This window comes from Scatophagus argus, chromosome 18 (genome assembly GCF_020382885.2).
Source record: "Scatophagus argus isolate fScaArg1 chromosome 18, fScaArg1.pri, whole genome shotgun sequence".
In the NCBI taxonomy this organism is placed as follows: Eukaryota; Metazoa; Chordata; class Actinopteri; family Scatophagidae; genus Scatophagus; species Scatophagus argus.
Window position 1 is genome coordinate 12,131,322 of NC_058510.1, and position 27,980 is coordinate 12,159,301.

Consider the following 27,980-nt stretch of genomic DNA (forward strand, 5'->3'; position numbering starts at 1 on the left):
TTGTTGAGAGTTTTATGAGAATTGGACCAACTGAATAACATTAGCATAGCCCTAAATAGCAACAACAGGTAGATGTGAAGAGTAGACAACTTTAAACTTATCTTTTGATGTTGCCATGAGCCCAGAAGTTGTGTTTACAGCTTCAAGAGGACACACCACCTTGCGCAATACAGTATTTTCTTTAATCCATTGGTGAATGAGCTTTAAATATACTAGATGAGACACAAACACTGCAGTAATGTAAGTCAAATAAATACATTTCAAAAGGTATGCTGTCCAAGTGTGGTTTATTTAAGAAAACTGTTTATTACATGACTGAACTGCAGTATTTAGCCCTAATGTATTTTTTACAACTCTAGTACAAGTCTATTCACAGGACCCACCCAACAGAAACATACATTTTCATGTGGGCCTTGACTGATTACAAAATCTCGAGTGTCTCCAAAAATAAAAAAAAACACAGATTGATGACTGAGAGATAAATAGATAAATACACAAAAATCTAATCAAACTCAATCAGCCAATAAATAAATTGAACAATAAATAACATTCAAAAGATCTTTGGCCAAACTTGGGCCGCTTCATTGTCCTCACAGAGTTGACATTGGTCTGGGTAGATGTCTCAGCCAGTCAGAGCACAGTAGGCTGACTGAATTAGCTTGATGTATGGGGTTCTAAGGAACAACGCTGGATATGTGGCATGACATAGCAAAGAACAATTATATTGAGGCACTTTTAAGGATGTTCTAGGAAATGAGAACATTTCCATGTGTATGCGTGTTCCCCAAGAGGAAACAAAATATAAGACAAGAAACAACATTCAAGTGAAAGATAATTGAATGGCTGCTCATCTAATGGTGTCACCATATATTCCTTTGCCTTTTACAATTTTGGGATCGAGCATGGCAAAATGAAACACAAAAAATAGGAAATAGTGAGCTGGAAAAAGATGAAAACAGATAACATGGAAAGAAATCAATGGTAAAACATTGTGTGTCATCAACCAAAAGAACATTGTTACATATTTTTGTTTTGGAGTCTGTGAATAACATCAATGTGTGTTCTCTGTGGTGGTTGAGTCCGACTGGGTTTCTGACTGCTCCCCGAATATCCCTGCCAGTGTCTTAAAGCGGGGTCCCCACTCGTTGAGATAATCATAGTCATCCTCAAGGTCTATGGCGAGGGAGTCAATGGAGCTGAGCGACTCTGCCACAGAGCCGTTGCCCTCATAAGCATACGTGGCCAGAGAGTCGTAGGGTGGGGCTGAGTTGTCCATGTCATGCTCTTTGAGACGCTGGTTGATAAAATCTCGGATGTCGGCACTGTCCTGTGAGACAGGAGGCCTGGGACCTCTCTTTACCTCAGGTTTGACATCCCTGCGGTAAAGGTTCTCCTTGACAACCTTGGGATTACGAAGTGTTCCCATGTCAAATGCATGAGTGTCCTCCTCCCCACCTCCTTCATCATCATAGTGGATCACGTTGTCCCGGATGTCCTCTTTGGATGACATTAGTGTTTCCTTTTTCTTCTGCCGTCTTAAGCCCACATATAGGACCACAATCACTGAGAGAACAAAAATAGAATACATTTCAATACACTAGTGGTAGTAATAGCAGTTTTGGTAAACTTGTAAAAAAATATTTGGGTTAAAAACCTAGGTTTAAACCTAACTGAATCTGAACCTGCTTCTCATTGAGATAAAGTAAATAAAATCCCACTGAAACTGTGGTAATATCTACATTTTCACATCATAAATTTCCGCCCAGATAAAGAAAACTCAGAAATGACTGACAAAATTTTTTTTTTTTTCTTGTTTTGTTTTTTTAACATTAGAAAGCATCCTGACTAGTAACATCAGAAACTGGCTTGGCCCAGGAGAGGATGGCTCTGCAGATGGTGATTAAAACCACCCAGAACATCACTGGTAACTATCTACACAGCATCAGTGATGTCGGTGAGGTGAGGTGAGGTGATGTGAGGTGAGGTGCCTGTCCAGAGCTTAAAGGATACTGAAAGACAATACCCACTCTAACTACAGCCTGTTCACTCTGCTGCTGTCTGGATAAGATACAGAAAAATACATTGCTGTTCCACCAGACTACAGTGCAGCTTCTTTCCTCAGATTGTGAATTATTATATCATTTTTATGACTTATCATTAATTTATCCACCTATATAATTTCTTTTTTTGTGAGTAGTATATAGGCAATAGAAATTTCATTCCATACTTATACAACCCTGTTGTAACATGATGAAAAAATAATAATAAATGAATCAATGTGAATTTGACCTAGGCCAAAATGGTTTAAAATAGTTTTCCACCAAATATGGCCAAGTCTTTACCAGAAAAGTCTAGTTGTACTATGATAACCTTTTGTTGTCCAAAGCAAATAATGTATGCTGAAAGCATTACACTTTACACACTAAGAAATTGTACCACTGAGAATATACTTAATTCAGCGATTTACTGCTCTATCACGCAATCCTTCAGAAGTTGCTTGAGGCTCTGCACCTTTCAGACACTGTAATGCAGTGTGATTTTTAACACATGTTACAATGAATTTTCTTCTCTCCCTTTTCCTGTCAGTACAATATGTCTCTGTCTGTACCTCTCTCTCTGTCTCCTGACTGAAAAATGAAGTAAAATATTTTTTTTCTCCTCTGGGTACACAGTGGCATATGGGATGAAGAGCAATGGAAAACTGGCTAAAACTTGAATCATTTACGTGAAAGGGTCCAATGAATACATTCAGACTGAAAAAGGCAATAAGTAGGTCTCTTCCTTTCATCCTTATTATATCTCACTTCCTTTCTTCCTCCCTTCACTGCCAAGCAATTTTATCTGTCTGTGTGTAGTGTGCCAGCTCCCCCCAGTGGTGCCTACATGTTCTTTTACAACAGTCTGTTATTATAGAACACTGATTGAACACAGCTTGTCGCTGGGTGCAGCCAATCCACATCAGTTTGAAAGAGACAGCAATGCAGATGAAAGTCTCAGTGCTGGTCTGTTTAATTTACCTCATCATTTCTCCACACAGGACAACTGGGTCATCCAGACAAACCCTGCACAGGAATTAAGTGGCTCTATGGAAATGCTCACAGTGTGAGTTGTGATTCTCTCTGCCACTTTGCTTCTCAGGGACAGCATGACAGTTTGGCATCAGCCTCAGCCTTGGGGGTGAGTCGACTTGTAGCTTTGAAGGCATTCTTCTCTGATGAAGTGAACACACTGACACAGCTCTACAGCACACCACTATACTATCAACTGTGTTCTGATATGTTCCCTTGCATATGAAACATCGAAATTCAAGCTAATATTTCATATGAATACATTCATGAGGGTAATGAAAAAGGATTTATGATGAGACACAGCATGATTTTAACAGTGGATTACTTGCAGGCCCATATATTCAAAGTGATAGAGAAATGTAAATAGAGATCACTTCAAAGGTCATGGCTATCCTGCACTTCCACTGTCAGACAGGAACTTCTTTAACAGCCAACCACCCCATATTCATAATTTAGAAAATGATGCTATAAACCTACATTTACTTCCTTCCCACTGAATAGATGAGTTTGGATATTAATAGCAGAGAATTAGGGAGGAGTTTTACAACCATGACCTTGTGTGAAATGTAAAAGCTGTAGCCTGGGAAGCAGCCACAGGGCAGCAAGATTGGATTTAGTTTATAGAGCTAAGCGCACCCCCCCAACCCAATCCTGAACATCACATTGGATGCATATGGGTTCAATAATTAGATGCTCTTAGAGAGACACCAGACTATACTCAGCACATTTGGAACCAGGTCCTGTCAAAAATTGCAAAAATTAAAATAGACATGGCTGTTGTTAGATGCACGTTTGTATTTTGGGTGGTACATTTAGTGCTTTGCAATAATCTGGAAAGACTAAAAGACTAAAAGTAAAACTAGCAATACCTGCCCCGTCATATCACAGAAGCTGGTTTGAAAAATGGTTCAGATTAAGGGATTGACAATAGCATGATATTTTAGAAAGCCTATTGAAGATGGCAAATTTTCTCCTGAACTTGAAAGAAAAGCAAAATGACTTGCAGACATTAAATCGCCAGACATATGAGAATATGGAAAATGTATTTGGATCAGAAAAGTACACAGCTAACTGAGGTAATGATAATAATTATATTTTATACCCTAGTAGGAGCTACCAAAGTGCTTACCTTGTGCTGATGTTTATAAGATCAGGGCTGTAGCACTACATAAAACACCTTTACGATCATCAACGATGTTGCGCTAAAATGAAGATCGTTTACAAGCCTGAAGACAAGAGGTCTCACCTAACAGGATGATAATACATAGAAGGATGGCGATCAGAGCTCCTGTGCTGAGACCCACAGGGAGAAAGATGGCCTCTGCACTGCAGGTTAGCAGGGAACCATCTGATTCGCAGCCACATACACGGATGGTCAGAGTGCCTGTGCTGCTCTTAGGTGGGTAGCCATTATCTTCAATCACCACTGGAAGGAAGTAAATCTCCTGCAAACGCCGTCTGAAGCCACTCCGCTTTGTCACAATTCCAGCTGTGTTGTCTTGAACAAGAGAAAATGGAGAAATTTTGAAATCAGTCAATAAAAACCAAAAGTATATGTCTTAGAATGCAAGGAATGGCCTGTAGTAGTGCAGCAAACACTCACTCCTTGATCTGTACACATTTTGCCAAATTTCTTTTGCCAACGCTAAAAAAAATATATATTCTACTAAGTATAACCTCACATCAATCACAATCCTCTGAGCTACATTAAAGTCTGGAGGTCCAAGTATGAGAAGATAGATAAAATTTACTATGTAAGATAACTATGTTTCATATCAAATCCTCCCTGAATATGATGAGAAACGATAATGTATCAAAGAGTTTGTCTTATCAAAGTTCTCACCATTTTACACCACTTACTTTAGAAGTTGATAGAGCCAGACTACATCATTCCCTGAAACACTGCAAAGCGTTTTCTGTCTCCTTGCGCTGTGAGAACTATTGGGATCTGTTGTTATTTTGTTATCTCCTTGTGCAGACAGCATCACTCCAGAGAAACAGCAGATTAGCAATGAGAGATAATGGATAAAAAAATAAATAAATACAAGAAGGGAACAACTTGGGAAGACAGCCGGAGGTGTGAGGATGGCGAGTGGAATAGAGGTCGACAATGTATACAAGGGAGAGGCAACATGTCAGGTTGGGCCTGCCTGGTTCTGTCTGCTGCAGCTAGACTGTCTGACCCCTGTCAAGCCAGGTTTGTTCCGTTCACGAAGCATGGCACTTTTTCTTGACAGGAGGTCAGGCATTCTAGCACACCTTGCATGTTGTGCACAACCGTGATTTTGTTTGTGTTCCCGCTCCCTCTCTTGGTGGACCTGTCTGAGGTGCCCGTGGTGTTTGTATTTTCTGTCCCTGCTTATCAGATCTCACTCTGTGTCTGGAGAGAGTACTTGTGGGGCCTATGGCAGCCAGGAAACTGCAAGACAGTGTGTCCAAAAGGAGGAACTGGATCAGAGGTTCAGTCCTGGGCTTGTCAAGGATGGTGAATGCATTCGTTTTTCCTGGCCTCATCCTGCCGTGTCCTACTTTTCATTACCCATCTTTCTGGTTAGACTTCAAAGGGGTTGGCCAATGCGGAGTGTCGTACAGTATATGCCCTTATCATAAGACAACGTCTGACTGCATGTGCTGAAGTTATTTTTAGCATTGAGACATCCCACTCTTATAAGCTTGGGGCAACAAACTTTTTAACCAACTAATTGATCTTGAGAGGTGGCTGTTCTAATACCAAACTAGCTGTATCGAGACTGGAGGGTAGCTGTCAAGATACAACTAATGTTTCTATTTGTTGGATTATTTGTCCCTAAAGATTCAAGTGTTAATTAATATACAAGAAGTTGATATTCTTATTTTTATCAAGGCCAATTAAGTATCATTTACAAATATTCTAAAGTAGTGTAATCACATAAATTCATTTTCTTTCATAAAAAGTTAGCAATTCACCATCTGCTTTCTTTCTGCACGCACCGTTTCTTTATCATTCATAATCATCCGTCACCTTTCACATCTGAAGAGTGATGCTATTTAGTAGTTGGAGCTGCATAGACTGTGGAAGAAAGTGTGACGAGGTGGCATGTCTTCAGGTTATATAGTCAAAACTCATTTAGCTGTATCGCACTTTGCCAGACTGAAAGAACACTCACTTCCAAAGTCCCGGATGGTGAAATTCTTGTTTTTTATATCTTCCTTTGATGACTTGAAGGAGAACAGTTGTCCAGCAGTTGGTAGATCCTGGTCTTTTGCACTGAATATTTGAATCACCTGTGGAAAATGAACACCAAAATCACGTTCTTGAATGATAAAAAGGAAGGCGTCGTACTTTTGATTCAACTGGCATTTACTTGTTTCATTTTAGTGCTAAGGTTTTAGCTAAACTTTAACTTTGCTTGTAGCCCTGTGGTCCTGTGTGGGGTAAATACTGTGTATTGGTTACAAACTTGCAACCCTTTCATCTAGCCTACATTTTGACAGAAAACTGTCTGATGTTTGGTGGTTTTGTTTTGAGTAGTTGTTTCCTTGTCAAATGTTTCTCTTTAATGGAAAATAAAACTCCTCGGAGTCAAGCTGTTCTTGCAGAAAATATGAAGTTATTCAACACTGAACTGAAGTGTCAACTAGTCCTGAACTGACTGCATGTCAGACCTGTCAGGGCTGAAACAAGGCGGTGAATTGCTCTCAGTAGTTTTGGATACAGTCGCTGAACGCTTGATTGATAACTTGTTGAAATTTCTAGATCACCTCAACACACTGTGTGATGGATTAAATTCATTCAAAAACTGCTGAAGCTTGCTCAAGAGCCACGAAGAGAAAACTGTTGTTTTACAGGATATTGGACTTTCATTACATTGCATCTTTTGGGAGCACAAGGCCAGCTCCAGTTGCTTTCTCAAAACAACGCACAGTAAAACAAGAAAAAGACACCATATGAACAGGAGAACACCAACTGTAGCACTGCAACGCATGAATGATTATACGTGGCCACGTGTTTGCTGAACAATACCTAGCCAACCAACCACTAACTTCTCTGTATTTACACCTTGCTAGACACAGACTGCTGATTCAGCTGCCTGTGTACCAGACTGCTGACAGCTTTATACATTCTTCTTTTGCCCTTACGCCTCAGAGTTTTGTCTGAAAGCAGCTGTCCTGCTAGACCAGCTGAGCTTCCAGTCTGCTCTTTCCTTGCCCACTGGGCTTGACCTGCTGCAGACCTGATAACTCAGTCCTGGATCCCACACAAGGAGAAGCCACGAATAAGCCCCGGTGCCCTGTTACATCACCCTGACTATGTTGATCTCACTCTCTTTCTCCTCTCAATATCTTAATAAAATCCCCTGCAGGGAAATAGCCTGAATCTGACACCAGGTGTGACGAGAGCCCTGTTGTGTTCCTCACAGCAGCTGTACACTCCACATTATTGATTTCCAGCAACCAAATTAGCTTAGTGAGAAGCAAATCGAAAGCTGAAATTAACAATAAAAAAAATAGAAAGTAAAGCAGCCAATCTTTACATTTTATTAGGAAATGTTTAATAAAAATTGTCAATAATTAATAATCTGTTGATAGACCTACTAATTAATCAGGAAATCGCTTCGGCTCTAAAAAAAGCTACATAAATACATTTCAGCAGTAAAATTATCATTAAATACTGAGCAATCCACCACTGCCATTTCCTTCCTGCAGCTACAGAAAATTTGTATTAAACTGAGGTTTCTATGTCATGTCAACACTATCCCTTTCTTTCAGAAGCAACTGAATATTCAGCAACACTGAATCAGTAAAAATATGTACTGTATATATAATATGAATATTGTATATGACACTGGCTATATTCAGCTCAAGGACTAAAGCATTAGCATTTGGCATTGGCTTTTTAAAAGCTGTAAGGTTTGATTTATTTTCTAATTACACTATTAATCATGTATATGTCATTTTACAAAAAAAAAATGTTGGTTTTCCTGGGCTTAAGGGTGTTTCCCACCTTTTCTCAACCATAAGTGGTTTGAAGGCTGCTGAAGCTGCTTATTGCTGGGTGCTATTGTATATGTTAAATGGCTTAAAGTGTATGTTGCTTTTGCACTCATCTGCATTGTACATTAAGCTTAATAAGAGTGTCAGCTAAATGCTGTAAATGTAATTATTTCATCGTAACAAACATAGCATAATGTAGCATTATGAAAAGCAAAGAAAACATATTTGAGAGCAAGAAGCGCATTATAGCACTGACTGTCTTATGTATATCTCCACAGCAGTAAATGTGCATGTTTTATGATTCCTTTGTAGAGCCTATTTCTCATTTCACACTTCACCAGTCGACCAGTCAGGTTCTTGAGTACAGTTAATATTAAAATAAGGAAACTGCTAATGTATTACCAACATTTCTGACCAGTTTTATTTGCAAATCCCATTTTAAGGTCTCAGGCCATACATTTACATGAAAAAGCTGTTTGCCTCTCTTGCTTGGATATGCCTTGGTTACAGATTATTTTCCATGGGAGGTTGTGCCACAGTGTGAGACACTCCAGCATGAGCGGTTTTGTATGTTTTTTTAGCAGTGTGAGTCCAGATAATCATCAAGAGAGACATGTGATGGATTTTACAAGAGAGGATCTGCAGTTCTTCCACCAGCTGTGTGCAACACCTGGTGGAATCATGCTGTGAAAACACTGTATATTCTGTACTGTAGGGCAAGTGAGGAGAGGAGAGGAGGAGGGAGGAGAAAGAAGAGATTAAAAGAAGGTGATTAAAGTAAGAATGCAAGGAAAGGGACAACCTAAGAGGAAAGGAGAAAAGGTGATGTCTTCGAAATTCAGGCCACGTATTGCGTGATGATTACAGTCGATCTGAATATAAGCCTAAAGTTATCTAGCTTTGCACTTGTTTTATACCTTTTTTGACTTGTCTTTTTTGTCTGTTTAATGCTTTCCGAATGTAACAACTTAACAACTTATAACTTAACTTATTATACTATAACTTATAATAACAACTTATGGACCTCAATCCTTGATTTTCTTCATTTGAAAAAGTTTGAAAAGACATTGAGCAGATTTGTATGACAATGGCCTAACATAAGCAAAAAAAACATAAAAAATTGTCATAGAAATTATATGTAAGTATTGGATTTATCTACACAACCCCACGGTTTTCAAACTGAGCCCTTCAGCCATCCAACCAGTAAAAAGTGCACAGACAAGTGAAATTATCTAAACTTAGGAAGAAAATTGAGCATTCATGTTGTAGCTGATTGAGAGAAAAGGTTGTCAAGGCCCTTATGCTCTAAGTGTTTTGACTCAATCTTGAAGGCTGAAAACATGGCAAAAATCACAGCTAACTTCATGTTAGGAAGACAGTGGTGCCTTCAAATGCAGGGCACAGCCGTTGTTTTGATTGCAACAGGCCTGAGGACCGGCAAAACATCCTCAATGTGATGAGGAGTCTACAGCAATTTGATAGACTGCCAAAGAATCTGTTCCCTCAGAACGCTAACTGCATATAGATGCTAGTTAATGGGCTAATTTGCAGGCACAGGTGGTTTACAACGTGCACAGGCAAATTCTCCACTGCGTCTCAAAAATATCATCTGAAATGTATTCTGGGTTACTGATAAGCGAAGCACTGTTGTGCTTTATGATTGCTTCTTCTGCTGAATCTATGACACAGTAAGTTCAAGATCACGATTCATTCACTGTGCTGAAGGGTTCTCTGCAAACTCCCTTGAAATGAAAGGTTTTATTCAAGTGACCTTGAGTAAAACACTGCAAATCAACCACCTATTAGCTATCGATGTGAGAGCGGAATGTGTACATTTGCAGTAACATGTTGTTCCAAAAAGAAGAAAAATACCACTAAATTGTGTTCCCAGATGTCTCAAAAGCAGTGTTTATTTCTGCCTAAGTAAAAAAAAAAATACTTTTTGCCAGTGTTTATGTGGACCCACACCTTTCAGATTCAATTTAACACCTTTAAATAGTTTTCAGCAGCCACCCCGAAGTTATGTAAGCCCCATGAGAGAACAAGCAACACTCCAATCAAGAGTTATTAACTCACTGAAGGATTAACTCACGATGTATTAACACTAGAAAATGTTTTTATGTTCATTGCTATGAGTGCATGACAGAAAGATGTGGGGAAGGCAGCTAATGTGAACGTACCTGTCCCACTTTGCCATTTTCACACACAAAGGTCTCATAAGGACTGGCGAGTTCAGGGGGGAACTCGTTGATGTCCAACACATGGACAGTGACGGCCACCCGGCTGGTCAGGACTGGACTATCTGAAGAAGAAAACACAACATAGAAGTGTTTAAATAAAGCACAGATAGACTCAGGGCTGCGTAGTATTACATGAACAAAAAAAATATATATGGGAGGAGTTGTTTTTGTTTGTTTGTTTTTCACAGCACTAGCATCATGCGGATATCTAAAGTACTACCATGATGAGCTGAAGCATAAATGTTTATCACTGTTGCTGTAGGATGGCCAAGTGATTAAACAGGTTGTCATGCCTGAGTGTCCATTCAGAGTGTCCATGAGCAGATGCGAAACTGCCTAGCTGTTTGCCCATTGTAGGTCACTCCGGCTAAATGTCTGTGCTAGAAAATCATTCAGGTGTCTGGAATATGTTGATGCATATATTGTACCCAGATACTGCTGTTTTCTGACACTTTTGATTGATGAAAAGGAGAATTAAATAAAAACACAGAGCATCAAAAAGCATCCCATGTACTGCTTACAAATGAAGAATGACTCACACTGGGAAATGTGGCTCTATAGAAAGAATATTTTCTTTGTAAGCTTTTCCCCCCTCTGGTTCTATTGTGGATTTTATCCATAAGATGTGCAGCCCATATTAATTAAAGTGTGAAAGCCCCCTTGACACTGACCAACTTGAATCCAGGATTGTTTGTTACAACATTTCCTCACTGCAGGAGCACAACAGGGAAATGTTCTCTCTATGTGAAAGCCCAGGTAAGGTAAACTTTATGGATTTGATGTGGGAATAGGCTTTACTCTGCAGTGGGGGGCTTAGTGTGCGTTTGTTTGTGTGAGCGCCAATGCAGGGGCATGTAGGTGGGTAGGTTTGTGTGTAGGTGGGTTGTTTAGAGGAATGGGTGGGGGTGGGGGATCTGTAGAGTTGTCTCATGGGGATTACAGACACAGCCACAGCTCAGTTAGTAACCTGTCTCTGACCTTGATAGAAAAAGCAATCTTCCCACCAAGGTAAAAATGACACCAGGCATGGGATTTGCTGCTTTGCCCTGACTGACTGAACTACTAACACTGATGCTCATCCTGCAAAAGTACTGATCTTTTCTGTCGGTGAGGTTGTCCATTCTTTTCAAATCTTGTAGATAAATGAAAATTTGTCCTATTTATCATCATGTTGATCATTTCCTCCTCATCTCATCTCAAAAACTCATCTCCATAACTGTTTAAAAGAGTCGGCATGTCATCAGTGATATATCTTATGGCCCACTAGATGGAGCAATGGTATAGTGGTTATATTGAAATCTGACTCGTGTCAGCATTTCAGCCCAGTAACAAATGCTCTCTTTATTTTATTAAAACAGAATCCTATATTCCTATAGAACGCTTGGTCGATCAGCGATGAAGTGGCCTCTGCTTTATAGTGCCTTTCTACTGGATATTACTTTTTTTAATTAAGCTCATTTTAATAAAAAAAAAATTAAGAAAAAGTCCATCTCCGCAAGCAATCAACCACAAATCTATAAAAAGTGCTACAAAACATTCTTGTGGCTGGCAGTCTGTCAAAGTGCAAGTTCAACAGAATAAGTAGGCAAACTAGCAGCACAAAACTCCATGCTGGTGTGGAACTACGCTCAATTGCTGTAAATAGAAAGTGTGCTTCCTCATTTCCTCCTGCCAAGGTTATTATTGCATTTAATAGATCTTCCCCCGTCTTAGACTCCTAAAAATTGCCACTGGGTTTAAATGCCAAAACGCAAATGGTTAATCTAGCACGCCTTCTGCTATGTACTGTGTCTCAGGAGAGCAGCAGACACTGCACTCATTTTGCTGCATGACTGCGGTGTCTAGCAATGACCGGACAAATCTCGAGGCTTTATGAAATGAAAAGTCTCCAACTTGGGTGTTGTGCTAATCATTGTGGAGGGAAGTTACCATTATTCAAGGAAAATGTCATCCAACAACTCACATCCAACTGCACTTTTTCCTCAGCCATTGTAAGGGGGAATAAAAGGTGTTAGTGTACAAGTGTTAGACAGCATAAGCAGCAAGGACACACAGTAGAAGCAGAAACAGGTCAAATACGAAGATCTGAAATAATTTTCTGTTTTTTGTGAAAAGCTGCTGTGCATTGCTGGCGAAGGCTGCTCCTGACTGTGTGAAAGCCAGGACATTCTCTTCTATGCATGACCTCTTCTAATGCACTGCGTTATTTATATGGGCACTGAAGATAACTTGCTTCAGTATTTATTGCTGTTCTTCATGGTTAAAAACCTAAAATAACAGACAGACAACATCCAGAGATGATAATAGAATGCACCGCAGAGGAGCTATAACAGCTATCCAATACCCAGAACACAAAGTTCTGCCAAATCTCAGTCAAGGTCAAAAACACATTTGAACTCACAAGTTGGGATACAAACTTTAGGGTGCTGAGTTCATCTCTATCCCTCTTCTGCCAGTGCAGACATTATTATTATGATTAATACTTTTTTCATTGGCTCTAGATAATTTATTATTGTTGTTATTGTCATTTTCCCTCATAGTGAAAATGGTGTCCTGCGGAAAATCAGTTCTCCGAGAGAGGAACCAGAGCGGGCAGAGGGCCGGATCAGAGGCTGATGTGAAAGGAGTGAAAGGTAAGTGTGTGAGGGCAAGATGTGCGGAAATATTGCTCGATTCCTGCGTCCGTAGACTGAACGTGTAACACTCTTGTGAAACTCCCATCTTCCACTTCCTCCCTCCTCCCACCACCTTGTATCCTTTTAGTCTAGCTCATCCTCCAGTCCCTTGACACTGAGGCACAAAAGCCACACAAAGAGACACACACGTACATACTGAAAACAGAATTAGCATGTCACTGCCATGACCTTGTGGGGAAGTGAGTAATATCAGTTTCCAAGGCAACAATGACTCAAGTTTTAACAGCCCATATTTCACAGTCTGTCCTAATGAATATACAGCGTGGGTAATTTTGATTGAGCACCAGCCTGCCTCTGGGATAATGACTTTGACGGTTCTTAGCAGATTTGATGACTTGATGACGATGGATTTGCTTATTTATCCGGAAATTTGCTCCACTTCCTTCATAAAAACATAATTAGCTTGATGACATGTCTTAAAGCAACAGCTCTGCAGTCCTTCACTCAAGCTCGACTCACAACATGCTGTGATGCGACTGCATCTGATTGCTATAAAACTCCAGAAGCTTCACACTTTACTGCTGTGTAAGTAAAAGTAGACTCTGGCAAGTGAAGCTCCCTCCCAATGCCAATGTCATCAAATGTGTTAAAAAAAGACAGTTAATAATGAAAACAGAGTTGAAGCAAGTATTCTAGAGGAGACAGGTCCTAAAGATACATTCTTCCGGGAGAGCCATCATGGTTTATAGTCAACTATAAACCTTTCCAGCAAAATGGGATTGAGTATTGACTTGAGTAAAAGCGTGTTAAATCCTTCACACAGATTATGGCTGGGGAAGGACAACGCCACCTGCATGAATCACAATCGATCTTGTTGTCATACTCACTAAGTTTGGTCGCCACGATGGAGATATTGTGCTGGGCGATGCTCTCTCTGTCAAGGAGTTCGTTCGTGGAAATCGTTCCCTCCACCGGATCAATGTCAAAGTAGCTGTCCAAGTCACTCTTCCAGTCAATGGAATACCTGAAAGAAAATGTTTGTTTAATGACACCCATTTCCAACATAAACCGGAGAGTTAAACCACGGTCATTTTCCCTCTGGGCTCATGTATATGAGTTAGGTGTAATATCATTTTGTCATAGCCTTCATTACTCATTCTGAATGGTCATTTCCAGAAAATGTGCTGAGGATCGCATATACATTCCAATCTAGTAATGGGGCACATGTACTTTGACCGTGCTGAGAAAATGGTTTTCTTCTGAGCATAGATGAATTTTAGGCAATTGTGTCAATCTCTGACGGCCAATGAGCAACAAAAGCATAAAAATTGTTGGTTTTGTGTCTGAGAACAGAGGATACAGTGTCCTCTCTGAGAGACACATCTCTGGTGTTGTCCAGTTGCTGTGAATGCAAACTATGCAATACAAAAGAGATCTGAAACCAAACCGCACGCCACTGACAGCGCCATTCATCATGCCATGCTATTTGATCTTAAAGGCTATTTTTCATTAATAATTTTGTGATCGTCAGTGGAGTTCCCACAGGAGAAAATATGTTGCTGTCTTTTATTCCCCTTCACAAGACAGTCAGAGGATGGGGGCTCAGTGCCTTGCTCACAGGCACTTCCACAAGGCAGATGCTTAATTTCTCATGGGCTTGAATCTAGACAGCCTTTCCAGACCACCATTCAGACACTGATCTTAATAGGGTGTTACTCACTAATATTTATCATGCTTGTTTTGTTACTTTGTAGAGCCATAAACTCGACTTGATTCACTCATTAAGACAAAGAGGCCCAGTATACATTCAAACCCTGCAGTCTTTCACTGTAATGAGAATGATGACAAAACCACTTCTTGGTTTCATCAAATTTTGTTTCAATTTTGATTTGTCCATGTCCTCTCTTTAATTCTGTCTTACACACAGCCTTGAAGTGAACACGGTCATGTCAAAATAGTTTAGTGTGAGTCTCTTTGATAATATTACAGCTGAACTCCCATGAAGAGTTCAAAAGATCAATGGTTTGCAATTTTCCCTCAGGGAAAAATGTTTTTTATGGAGGGACATTATTTGAGTCAAGCTGTTGCTAAAGCATACAGCCTTATAACCAGTATTTTACAAACTAAGTCACATAATATGAATGTTCTGAAATTCCCTTGCCCAAAACAACATGCCCAGACCAGTGCACTTGCAATCTGTCAAAATAAATGGCAAAAAAAATGTTTCAGAAACTGCTTTTTTCCATATAAGACAAAAAACATCAAAAGTTACTTGTAATTGTTTCAATCTCTGAGTTATCATTAAGGACAACAGAGCTCATCAACAGCTCTGAGAAAGAAATCATAGATCTAAAGAGTCTACTTAAGTTCAACCGAGTGCTGATAACAGTAGATATGAAAATTAATTACAGTGCTATCTCCTTCTTTAAGCTGCAGTAAAGTTAACTCAGTGCAGAGAACATTTAACACAACACATCACATATTAACACAAAGCACAAGGCAATTTAAGAAAAAATAAAGGCACATTTATGTTTATTTTTCACATTTTTATACAGTAAATGCTTTCAAGTTCATGACCAATGTGACTTCTCACTGTCATGTGATTTATGGAATTTTAGACAGAGGCCAGAGGTTCAGTCTTGAACAGTCACGGATTTTAAGAAGGTCTTTAGAATGAACTAGCAATGCCTTATTCATGATGCCCTTTTGTTTCCCCAGCTACAGATAACTCGACACTATACTGCTAAATAGCAGAATCAGTTGAGTATAAAGTCTAAAAGCATAATTCCCTATGCATGATGGGTCATTGGGTCTATTGTTCTGAAGTGAAGAATGCAAGCTCTCTGCTTTCTGAAGACAAATGAACAATGTCAGCTGTGGTGCTGATGAATATTTAAAGTCCTGGAGACAAAGTGGAGATCCACAGAATAGGGGGCATAAGCTTTATTGTCTAAAAAAAAAAAAAAAATACCCCTGTAAATTTTTTTTGTTGTTGTTTACTTGAATAAAATATTCATCATAAAATAGCTTCTGCCCATGCAACAGGTATTATTGCCATTTGTGTTGCACTCGAACACTACATCTTCGAAGAACCATTACAACATAACAACATGCCTGAGCAAAAGGACCCACAGCAATAGATTTTAACAGAATGGTTCTCATACATTTTTAAGAATGCACTTCTTTTGTCTTTTTCAGTGATGATCTATTGTTATCTCTTAACTCTTAACTTTTTATGAACATCGTTTCATGAGTTTGAGGATGATTTTTGAGTTCTATGGAAAAAAAAACAAAATAAAATGAAAACATAAGGAATCATTGCACTGCATTGCTGCATTGCTAACATTTGTATCAGCTGTCATGTTCAATTGAGATTGTATTTACAATGTTCTGATGTGCAAACTTTCTTTGACAGAAGCTCTTCTAGTCTAAAACTGTTTGACAGTGTAACACTACTCTTAACATTAACTAATTAATGCATCACAGTTAATTCAGAATGTGGATAAAAAAATAAAAACATGAGGACAGCTGGTACAGAACTCAAGAACACAGAAAACATTATCCTCTCAGTTATGTCATATCAGCCTGCCAGACATCAACAGCCAATGTGCACATTGTTATGTAAGTTCCCATCTACACAAAAATAAAGACAAGTCTACAATACATAGCATTTCTGTTTATTTAATTATATCCAACAAATATCAAAAATATCTAACTATCTAGCAGCTTCAAAGACCTGCCTCCAACTGCATGGAAACAGTTGGCTGCTCTAAAACACTAATGATATTATTTAAAACAACATTCCTGTTTCTTCTGTTTTTAAGCCTTACTGGATGTCAGGGGAAGAAGATAATCTGCATGTGTCTTTAAAATGGTCCAAAAAAAAAAAAAAAGGCGTCACACTAAAACTTGTATGACTGGTCAAAAGGTGACAGAATAATTCTTTCTGAAACTGCAATCCGAATTCCAAAAAAAGGTAGGAAGCTATGTAGAACGTGAATAAGAACAAAATGCCTATTTTCATCTTTTTTTTAAATCAGTATGAGTATATATTTACCAATAAAGTTTGAACACTGAATTTCTTGCTTGTACTAATTTTATTGTTCTATATTCAATATTAATCAATACATTCTGTGTTTGTTTACATTTTGCAGTGTCCTGACTTTTGAAAATTCTGAGTTCTAAAAATTTTGTGAACTTAATATACCCCCTAACCATAATTATGAGGGCAAAATATTACTTTTATTCATTAAATAGCAGTGTGCATTAAGTTGAACATACTGTAAGCTGTATGTAAAAAGCCGCAATCAGTGGTCAAATAAATCAGTGGTCAAATAAATTTAACATAAATAATCTTAATATATATAATTTATCAGACTAAAGTCGGAAAATAGCTGACAAATATATAACAAATAACAATATGGGGCCTTTTATAAAGTTATAATATTGTCCCTGTCATGTCGCCAACATGCCCTGCATCGCCAAGAGATGATGCAGGATTTTACATGACAATGTCAAATGTTCTACACAGATTGATTAGTCCCAAAACTGATGAGTAAAAGTGACAGTTCTTTCAAGATTAAAGCCATGGTGACATTGATGAATGGAGACTGGAGACATTGATAAGTGGATTAGACTTCTAAAACCATCAACGACTGGCTTCAGTATCACAGTACTTCTACCTTTATCTATTTTATCCTCACAGGAGTTACGAGGGGTATTTGGTTCAATGATAAAGCTTCTTAAAATGAAGATGTGCATCCCAATTGAGGGCAACTTAATTCACTCAAAGTAGTCTTTGTAGAATTCTGAATAATACAAAACCCTCACAGCAAGAGGGTTCCAGGTTTGAATTCCAGTCTGGGCTGAGAATTTGGCTGGTTTGACTGGTCACTGGTCACACAAAGGCAGAGTAGAGTAGCCTAATGTGCATGTTTGTGGGATTGTGGGAGGAAGCCAATGTACCTGGAGAACACCCATGCAGACACAGGGAGAACATGCAAACTCTGCACAGAAGGGCCCAGACTGGGATTTGAACCATCTGATAAGAATTTTACTTTTAGATATTTAATTTGAATAAGCGTATGAAAAACGTGACCAAAACAGTCACATTTTGTTAATTGTGAAAATTAGTGATCAACCTTTCTGCTGAGGACTTCCTGTAACCCACTCAAGGACCCCTGGGGTTCCCCAGAACCACTGATCTACGGTATTTAAGCTGCAAAGTCTTCAATCAAAATGCAATCTGCATAGTTTTTCAAAAAGTAGGTCAGATTGTGATGCGCCTCTCCTTCAGAATACATCAGAACAGAATTGTAGATCATATTCAGTCCATATCTTAAATGTATAAAAACCACAAAAGTATCCTGATGCCCCTTAAGTGCCTTTAAATTCAATTAAAATTGGGAATGTGAACAGAAAGACATATTAAAATAATACAAAAAAGAAGCTCACCAGTGATGATAATCTAAACATGGTAGGAGTAACCTAAAAAGACATCCGCCAAACATTTGCAAATGTGGCATTTTAGCCAAAGTGGAACAAAGTCCTATAGAATATTTATACGGTACTGGTATTTTCTGGTGAAATTTGCAGCCACTGTTAATCATTCTGATAAATGCATTTTCTATCAGTACAATGCAATCATATGAAACTTCTGTAAAGTGTATCTTATTTTAGACAGAAGAGTTTAACTTTACCTGACTGGACTGCTGCTGGCATCTAAATCCTGTGCCGTAACCGCGCCGATGATGGTGCCCGCAGGTGTATCCTCATACACATCCATCACATAGGAGGGCTTATTGAACACTGGGGGCTCGTCCACATCCAAAACGTTAATCTTTACTGTTGCTGTGTCTTTGAAGGCCCCAAAGCTTTGAAATCTTGGGTCCATATGAGCGTTGGAGGCATCTACCTTAAAGGTGTATGCCTTCTTGGTTTCAAAGTCCAACGGCTACAATAAATCAGAAAAGAGTACAGTGAAAGTTACTGTTAGAACCACACTTTGTTTTTACAGCATAACTTTAACATGACTGATAACATGTCTGCACTTCTGCTTGAAATTATTTTCTCTGCAGTGTTCATTTGTATAAGCTGAGAGCACTTGAAGATTTGCAGTAACTGAACAAGAGCATGAGTGCTGACAATATGTTTGCCCTCAGTTAATTTTTGTTAGTCTAACATTTTCAAAGATGAGTAACTGCTATATCTAATTTCAACACCAACCTGTTCACATCTGACAAATTTCAGTATTTTGATGATTTGAATGTTTATGTTGTCTCTCAAAATAAACTCAAATAGTATTGTTCTCACCTAACTAAAAAGCAGAACTAAAGAAGAAAACATCCCCAAATCGGTGAAGATTGAACAGGTTTCTGTTAAATGACAGCTCTAATGGCAGTAAATAGTAGAGAACCTACAGTATTTCACCAGAGACGTACAGTAGGTCCTGACCAGGTTAATGTCTTGTCCCCTCAGTAGGAATAGGTTAAGCTACCGTTACTGGGTTCAGCGGAACTATGCCCCTTCAAACAACAGCTTAGGTGTTCATGTCATACATCCTGAAGCCCCTGACATATCAGCCCAGACTCAATTAGTCAAAAGCGGGGGCGCAGGGAATCTGCATCCTTAGTACGTCTGCTGCTGAGGTGTAAACATCCGACAGCAGTGACACCCATGTTCGTACTTCTGCCTGTCTCCTGCTCCCTCATGTGTAACCAACCATACTTGGCGAGCTTGCAGTTGTTTACGCTCTACTGGCCTCAAGTCACATGAGAGGCATTCCTTTCTGTGTATTTCAAATTGACTAACATGTCACCACTATGGCACCAATACTATCTTCCTGCCCCAGGACTTGGGCTTCTCTGGCTTGTTGTTTCAAAAGACACCAAGTGAAAACAGCTGGTAATAGTACAGCAAAGTGTGCTTTTGTAAAGAAACAGTGAATGGGAGAGGGGAGGAGCACTGGAGGATGTAGATGCAGGATAAATATGACCAGTCAACTGTCCAAATTAAATGCACATGAATTAGGGGACTAATTAGAGTGCAACCACTAGAAATGACCAGAAGCTGTGCAATCATGATTTTGCGGTGATAGCAGATGCTTCTCAAGCCCTGTGTCTTTCCTTCATCTCCGTGGTTTCACAGTCTTGCTGCTACAGCAGGTGTCCGTAAAAAGAAAAAAAAAAGGGGGGGGGCTATGTGAAGGCAAGCCAATCTGAAAGCAATCATTGACCATCAACCACCATGATTGGTTTGATTACAGTGCGCCAGATGCAACTGGCTAGGAAGAGCTATAAGATCCTTCAATAGGAAATACACTCTGTCCCTTTCAATCTCTTTCAAGAAGTAGCAACAGTGACAGAAGACCAAGCTCCCTGCTGTAGGTGTCAAATGCTGATCCCTACAATCATACCGAAAGATTTCTTGCTTAGTTATACCTCCAAAGTGGCCTAAAATTTACAGCAGTCATTGTTTCAGTTTAAAGAGCTTCCTACTGGTTTCTCCAAATTGCTGGAAATCAGCATCAAAAGGAACTCAATGTATTGCCCTCCTCAAAAAAGTGTGTTTTAAGCACTGAAATGTAGCAATGATGTAATCAAAACTTTCTCATTATTTGGAGTTTATCTGATTCAAAAGCAGCATGAAAACACAAACTAAATACTATACAAATAAAGTAATACCTAATAAGAGACCTTTTTGCATTGTATTATATTGCATAGTGTCATATTGCACCAGTACCAACACATGTAGACAGCCATGCAAAGCTCAGCTGAAATGCCTGAACAGGTGGAAGAGGAGGAGGGAAGGCGATGCTGGGGAGGTGGACAGCAGGAGGTGTACACCAGGCCTCATTAGCCAGAGTCTCACTGGGAGTGAGGAGAAGCACTGCTTTCCATCTCAACATGCTGCATCGTCACAATTAGGATAGAGGTCCAAACTCTCACCCTTTATAACTGTCTGATTTTCATGTAATCCTCAGCTAGCAGAGGACAGGGACTTGTGGAGTGTGATGGGGGAAATGCTCAATTCACATGCAACCCTTGGCATTTCTGACACAAATCTGCAAGCACAGCTGGCATCCTTAGAGTTCAATTTGAGAAATTAGACGTGTAAATAATGTCTAAATTTAATACAGCTAAGCATGAGAACTATCATTTAGATGCAGGTGGACTGGGTGAAGTTAAAGGTAACTGGTTTGATGAGATATTTTGAGATTTTAGCATCTCAAAAAGCTTGTTTTCACTCTTGTTCTGGTCCAAGAAGAAGTGATCACAAACGCCACCTCAGTCTCAGACGTTTGTTTTAACATAACTTTGCTAAAATACTATTTTTTTTTATTATTTTTTTTTTTTTTACAAAGTTAGCACTGGATTAATATTGACTAGCACTTTCTGTCATAGATGATTAACCAAATAATTGACATAGCCATTGCTAGCCTCCACTCACCAACTCTTGGGTTTTTCTCCTGCTGTTATCTGTGACAGGATAATATCCATTATGCTAAACCAGCATCATGGTAATACAATTTGCTTTTCCCCATAACTTTACCAGCCACTAGTTCAATCCGATCATTAAGAAAAACTTCATGTGATGGTTACTAACTTACAGAGATAGTAGAAGAAGAAGTGCTAGCAGGCATAGATCTTAATGTTAAGCCCTTAAAAACTTTAATGAGATACTGTCACCAATCTGCATCAATTACTCTGACAATAGTTTCATTTGTGAGAGTAATGTTGACCAGATGCTTTTATTAGTTAACTTATGAGCTAATAATATCAACCAACTCAAACAAATAATTTTTTCTATTTGTTAAAAGGTTAAGAGCCCCTGAATAACCATGATCAAACATGATCTGAAATGTCTCTGCACTGAAGGTCATCCATGTCAGTTGATTTATATTTTCTTTTTCTTTTCTCGTTTTCTACAATACTTCATTGCAATATTCAACCCAATACAAATATTTACTGATTTCATTTGATGTGTTAATCCATTATAGTACAACACCATACTATTTCATCATGAATGAAAGGTTTTGCTGATAAAGGTACCTGCTAATTAGCAGTCAAGACAAAAAAAGAAGACATCAGAGGAATAAACGCAGTTCATTTCCTTTGCAGAAGGAGGAGGGAGAAGCCTTTCTGACACTCACGGAACAATGCATGGACAGCCATATGATTAAGTGTCAAGCAAATCCCACAGATTCATTTACATATTCTGGTTTGGCTGAAAAAAAGTTAATGTTGAGAGCTTCACTGCCTTTTTAATGTGTCTGAGACACACGATGTTCTAAGTATGTCTGGGATATCTGTTGTTAAATAGAAATAAAATGGGGCCAGGAGGGGGTAATGAGAAACTCAGAGTTAATGAGAAGACGTGCTAATGTGTCAACGCTTGACTTGGGGAAAATCAAATCAGATCTGGAGGCCATAGGGGAAATTTACCAGGAAGAAATAGACGGCCATTCATTCTCTGGCTGCATGTATCATTTTTGCGTTTTTCCCCCTTCCTCGAAGATGACCTACTTATACGCACAGAACCAATGCTGTATGAGTAACTATTACCCAAATCCACACACATATATTATCCTTAAACAAGATGCATACACCTATGCATGTTCAATTACTTGTTTGAAGTGTCTCATTATAGCGTCAGTTGTTATGCACCTTTTATGGGTTACTGCGGACACAATAAGGAAGCGTATCAACGGAGGAATTTGTAAGGAGGACAGACGAAGTTCCTCTCATGTCAGTGCTGCTGCTCTTCAACATCACAACAGAACACACTTGAAATTCTAGACATGGTGCTGCGCCCTTTGATATGTAAATGTGCACCTTCATTGCACCGGCAGTGGTACTGAATGAAGGAACTTTTTTTCTTGCCAATTGAACATGCTATGTTCCAAGGGAATTTGTTAATTCAGAACAGGGGACTAATCAAGGCATCACAGTCTGATAGGTGCGATGTTATACTTCGCACACATTAAAAAGTCCTTACATCGTCAGATTTACACATGTGAATACTGAACAATGGATGTGCTCGTTTACAGTTTATACTGAGACAAAACAAGAGCAAATCCACAAACTGAAATCTGTTTCTCACTTGATATTTCGCTGTTTCTGGTCCAACCCCCAACAGCTTGCTCCCCATGCAGTGTAAAGTGTTAGTTGCAGCTGTTTTTTCAGCTTGCTGGTTATTTTGAGGACGGGGGAAACAGGATGATATGCATTTTGAATAGGTTCTCCGTTTGGCGTTCAGTTCAGTGTCACAATAGCGGAGTTCAATACTCTTCTCATACCTCAGCTATGCTCACTCAATAATATGGAGGACAGTCTTCTGCCAACATCCATGGGTAAACCGAGCTTTTCCCCTTGAAGAATCATTATCACAGCCCTGTAAGTCATTAGCAGGCTAAAACCATTTGTTTGTGCTGAACGCAGGTATTACCCAAAGAGGGTGAAGATTAAATAGGGTGAAAAATACTGAAAATGTTGTTTAATCTGTGATATGCAGAGCAGTCTTAAATCCATTTAACCACAGTATTATATATTTACAATACAATTTATGAATCATTAAAACCCTCCTTACATTATTTATCCTCTGAGAGTAAATCAAAGCTGAGCCAAACATGCCTAGAATATCACACATTTCTAATTACAGCTGTGTGAGCCAACATATTTCTCCAAACAACATTAGGCCATGTCTGGATGCTTAATTCTAGCGAGGCCATAACCTCCTGATCCCATTTGACAGCGTCCATCAGCTGAAAGCTAAAGATTTGCCAGTTGGGTTTGCAGTAAGCTCTAATAGCCCTAGCAATGTCTAATATGTTAACCACATTATTTCTGGGATGCAAAGATGCTTCAGGGAGAAAATTTGACTGAGATTCTGAGATAAACAATTATTCATCAGTGGTTTGAGTCTGGCTTGATATCTCTGTTGTGAATGAGTGACTTCTATATAAGGTCATGGCAGCTATTGACTGACAGGCTAGCAAGACTCTGCCATGCAGAAGAATGCTAAAGACCTCTAGCGACCATAAGCACTCAAGTGACCACAGGGCACAATGAGCTTATCATCAGTAGAGAAAAGGTTTCATGCCCCAGAGAGCCATTTGATGTCCCTCTGAATACTGTGGGGTCCTAACACTGTGCCGGAGATGCTCACTTTATTGTGCTGCCATCGGTCACATCAGTTTGTGTCCTTGGCTGCCTCGAAGCATCTGCACTCCCCCCACCCCCCGAGTGCTCACAACAGTGGAGTGCCATCTGAGAGCCTTGCCAGCAGCCCTGTCCACACTGCAGTAGAGTGGAGTGACTGTGAAAGACTCGCACTGCCACTCTTAATAGGACAGGGTTAGCCATGGGATGAGCCTCGAGACACTAGTTTAATCTATTACACCCACACCTCTCTAGTCCACCAGAGAGAAAGGCACTTCATCGACTCCAAGCATCACCTCTCCTCTTTGTCACCCTTACTCTCCTCTTTTTCCCTATTTATACTCATTGACTCACAGACAGCACATGCATAACCAGACATGCACGGAGACATGTGCACACACATTGCTCCCTGCTTGGTTGCTTGGTGAGGTGTTATTCATCTGCGTTGGACACCTGGATCTCCTGTTGTTCTGAGGTATTGTTTCCTTCTCTCCTCCTTCTTGCCTCCTTCCTTTCACACCAGGGCCTAAAATAACTCATTTTGCCTCCCACTGTAACATTCAGCACTATAATCAATAGATTAGTTTCAGCTCCTGTCTGTGAGCGTGGCTCAGTTGCCACTGGATGAGCTCTTAGATACTAATGCTATCAGTTTTAAGCTATAATGCACTGCAATTACCCCATAGCAATAGAGAGATTATGCGTCAGACACTGTTACAAGGTAAGAACATTTTGTTATTTTAAACTGCTGTAAACTATATTAGGCAACAATCCATTTTGTTGTTTAGTATTCAACCAACATGCCTCAATGTCGTCTGGCTGTAAGTCAAGTCAGCAGTTTGTTCATTACTTTCGTCATTTGACTATTACTTCTTTTTTTATTATTATTACTACTTGGTAGTATTTCATCAAGACTAAAAGCTGGTAACGGCTTCCATTCTCTGAAATGATTTACTGTTCAAAAAGCCTGGTAATGACATTTCTGATAGAGAAATTAGACTGCGGTCACTGTCTGGCTTTAGTGAAATTAAGTCCTTAATTGATGTCAGAAAGGATGAAAAGGACTTCTTGCCTCAATACTGCTGATGGTTCTGACTTAAAGAAAGTCTAAACAGGGCCACATTCGAGAGGATGCAATCCAGGCAATTAGCTGGTTTGTATGCACATGCTTATCATATTTTTGCACTCTGTTGGTGACAAGCTCTTTTCCTAAATGTCACGCAACACTATAACATTAATCACTGAATGTGCCGTTGTTTGGATGTGGGGAAAAAAATGTCACCTTATGCAAGCTAGGTGAGTCATTGGCCACTTTTTTTAGAGTGTTACCTGATTAAAACATTTTTCAGGGGTACATCAATTGCATATTTGCATAATACATCAAAACATCAAGCTGGTCTGGAATCTTGAGTCAGTGACCAAACATATAGTTTTTATTAAATTTTCAATGACATGTCCCCTTGTTATTCTGAACCTTTCAACTTAGTCTCTTTCTGTCTCTGTCCATGGTTCTGAAATGTTTAAAAGTAGTAGTAGCTTCTGACTTTGTTAGAAATCGCTCCCTTGTTCACTCATTTGCTATTCCATAACAGACATTTGTAATGTAATCTTTATTCAGATTCCAGAAAGCATGTTGGCTTTATAGACTTGCATTTCATGTTGTTGCACTGACATATATGGCCTGTGAGTTTATTTGTTTATAAACTGGGACAATAAATACATTTACAGAACAGCCTGATCAATCTATCTGAATCATCTGAAAAGAAATTGCATGGAGCTGCCAATGATGAAGATGCTTTTGTTTTTTTCAGATGGTCAACAGTATGTTAACTGCAGAGCCTTGGGGAAAAAACGACTGCACTCCAGTTTGTTTATTCTAGACATCAGTATCCAATATCTGTATGAACAGTTTCAAACTAGACTAAAAATTAAAAGGACAAAAATAACTAAAATGTGAATGAAACTGCAAAGACTGTACCACCCACTCTGCTGGTTTAATCTCTAAATGAGAGAGAGCACTTGAGGTGTACATGCAGGCATTTTTACTGCACAAGTCACCTGCACTTCTCAACAATGTTTTCTGAACCACTCTGACACTGTGGGGCAATGGATTTTGAGGTAGAGCCAGAGGTCTGCATTGAATGCTCTTTATTCAATGCACAATGGCCACTGGGGGCATTCTGTTTGTACAGTGAGGAGATAGTCCCGTATCAAAATAGATTGCCTGCCTGAACATGAACCAGTAAATAATATGCCACACATGCTGTCATTACACAGTGTCATTCCTCTAGGCTTACAACAACAAATTTCAATTACGCCTAACTGCCTTCTTTTTATTTTTCCTCCCGGGAGGACGTAAATAAACATGCAAATGGACAAACAACATTTAAGCTTACTAAAAGTGATTTTACCAACACAACCCAAGGTTATCAAGCTGAGGCTTCTGATGTGCGGGAGTGCTACTGCTCTCCATATACTGCATGTATAGCAGTGTGTATATGTGGCAGTGTCCCTCCATCTGCTTTTACACGTATGGTATGTTGGTCCGTGAGCACGCATTTAACTGCAAACATTTGTCTGCATGATTCCCTGAGAATTCATTGGTGGATTGATCCATTGTCTCCCATAATCCTATGTTTTGCAGATGGGATGTGCCAACCCCCTCCATGCCTCTGTGCTTCTTTTTTCCTCTCCTCCTGTATCGGCAGACTGGGAAACAGATGATCATCCTTTGAACCCATTACTCAGCCTGATCCTCTTATCATAACCAACCTTCCTGAGTCTCTAATTTGGGGTCTGCCAAACTCTGCTCTGTGTACAATGTGGCTTTCGTCTCCATCCTGCTGTGTTTTTTTCAACGCTGGTGCGAGGGAGGGGAGTCAAAAGAAAACGAGAAAGAAAGAGGCAGAGAGAGAGAGAGAGAAAAGAGGTAGAGAGAGGGATTGTCTGCACACATTTGCACACCTGTCTCTGGGGATCTTCTACCAATCTGAAATAAGACAAGTCTGTGGGTGGGTCAGCATTCTTGGAACACAGTGAACAACTCATAAAGGCGACATCTCCAGCTACCTACTCCCCACACCTTTCCAAGGACGACTCATTCTTTCTCTGCTCTCTTTCTCACTCTGTCCGTGTCCTGCTAATATCACAATCCCACACGGGTAGAGGCACATGTTGTTTAGTAAATTACACTATGGGGGGTTTTGGTCAGTTAAAGGCGATCAGAATGTCCCCCACCAACAATGCCTTTGTGCAGTAGCCTGCCACTGTAGGGAATACATCACACCGCCTCATTGTTCTGTGGCAGCATATCAAATGCTGCAAGCAAAACAATAGGGGGAATGATGCATGCTTACCATCCATCGAGGGTATACATGATGTAAACAAATAACTGTCTTCATTTACATCATAATTGCCTCCTGTCTCATTCTGTTATTCCATTACTGTCAATGAGAAGGTCACTATACAATGATCTATAGAGATGACGGTGAGCACAATTCACACATTCAGTTCACACATACATGATTTACACACAAAATTCCACATATGTTCATACACATGCACAGAAAATACAGAGGGAGCTCTACACCGAGCAGGGAATCAATTACTCACTGAGCTGCATATTTTTGGGGATCAAAGGATCACACACCTTTGTATGCCTGTGTGCTGGGGCATGTACTAAAAATGTACCAGTTAACTCAGTCTGATACATCAGAGAAACAAATGCAGATTTGCATTCCCCCAAAGAACATTTTAGACACTTACATCAGAAATACCCTGAAAGGCACAAAAACAGATAGAATTGGCTGCACATTTTTTTCCTATTACTTTTGCAATCGGATGAAATATATCCTGCTTCACGAACATAAAACAAAAGACAAAAACAGATGTACTACACCTGCT

The 27,980-nt window shown here is 39.5% G+C and overlaps 1 protein-coding gene and 1 long non-coding RNA gene across 2 annotated transcripts in view; one reads left to right on the plus strand and one right to left on the minus strand.

The window, feature by feature from the left end:
• Positions 1–333: 333 nt before the first annotated feature.
• LOC124049839 (cadherin-12-like) overlaps positions 334–27,980 on the minus strand; it is a 39,524-nt gene continuing 11,877 nt past the window's right edge. Inside the window, exons 5-10 of the mRNA XM_046371914.1 lie at positions 18,618–18,871; positions 13,806–13,942; positions 10,223–10,344; positions 6,215–6,332; positions 4,315–4,566; positions 334–1,563 (exon numbers count right to left, since the gene is read on the minus strand). Of these exons, the coding sequence (XP_046227870.1) occupies positions 1,052–1,563; positions 4,315–4,566; positions 6,215–6,332; positions 10,223–10,344; positions 13,806–13,942; positions 18,618–18,871 (1,395 nt within the window). The 3' untranslated portion in view covers positions 334–1,051. The remainder of the gene's footprint in view (positions 1,564–4,314; positions 4,567–6,214; positions 6,333–10,222; positions 10,345–13,805; positions 13,943–18,617; positions 18,872–27,980) is intronic.
• On the plus strand, positions 2,407–27,943 carry LOC124049840. The gene is made up of 3 exons (XR_006841482.1): positions 2,407–3,177; positions 12,823–12,915; positions 26,722–27,943. It is a non-coding gene; the product is annotated as an uncharacterized LOC124049840 (long non-coding RNA).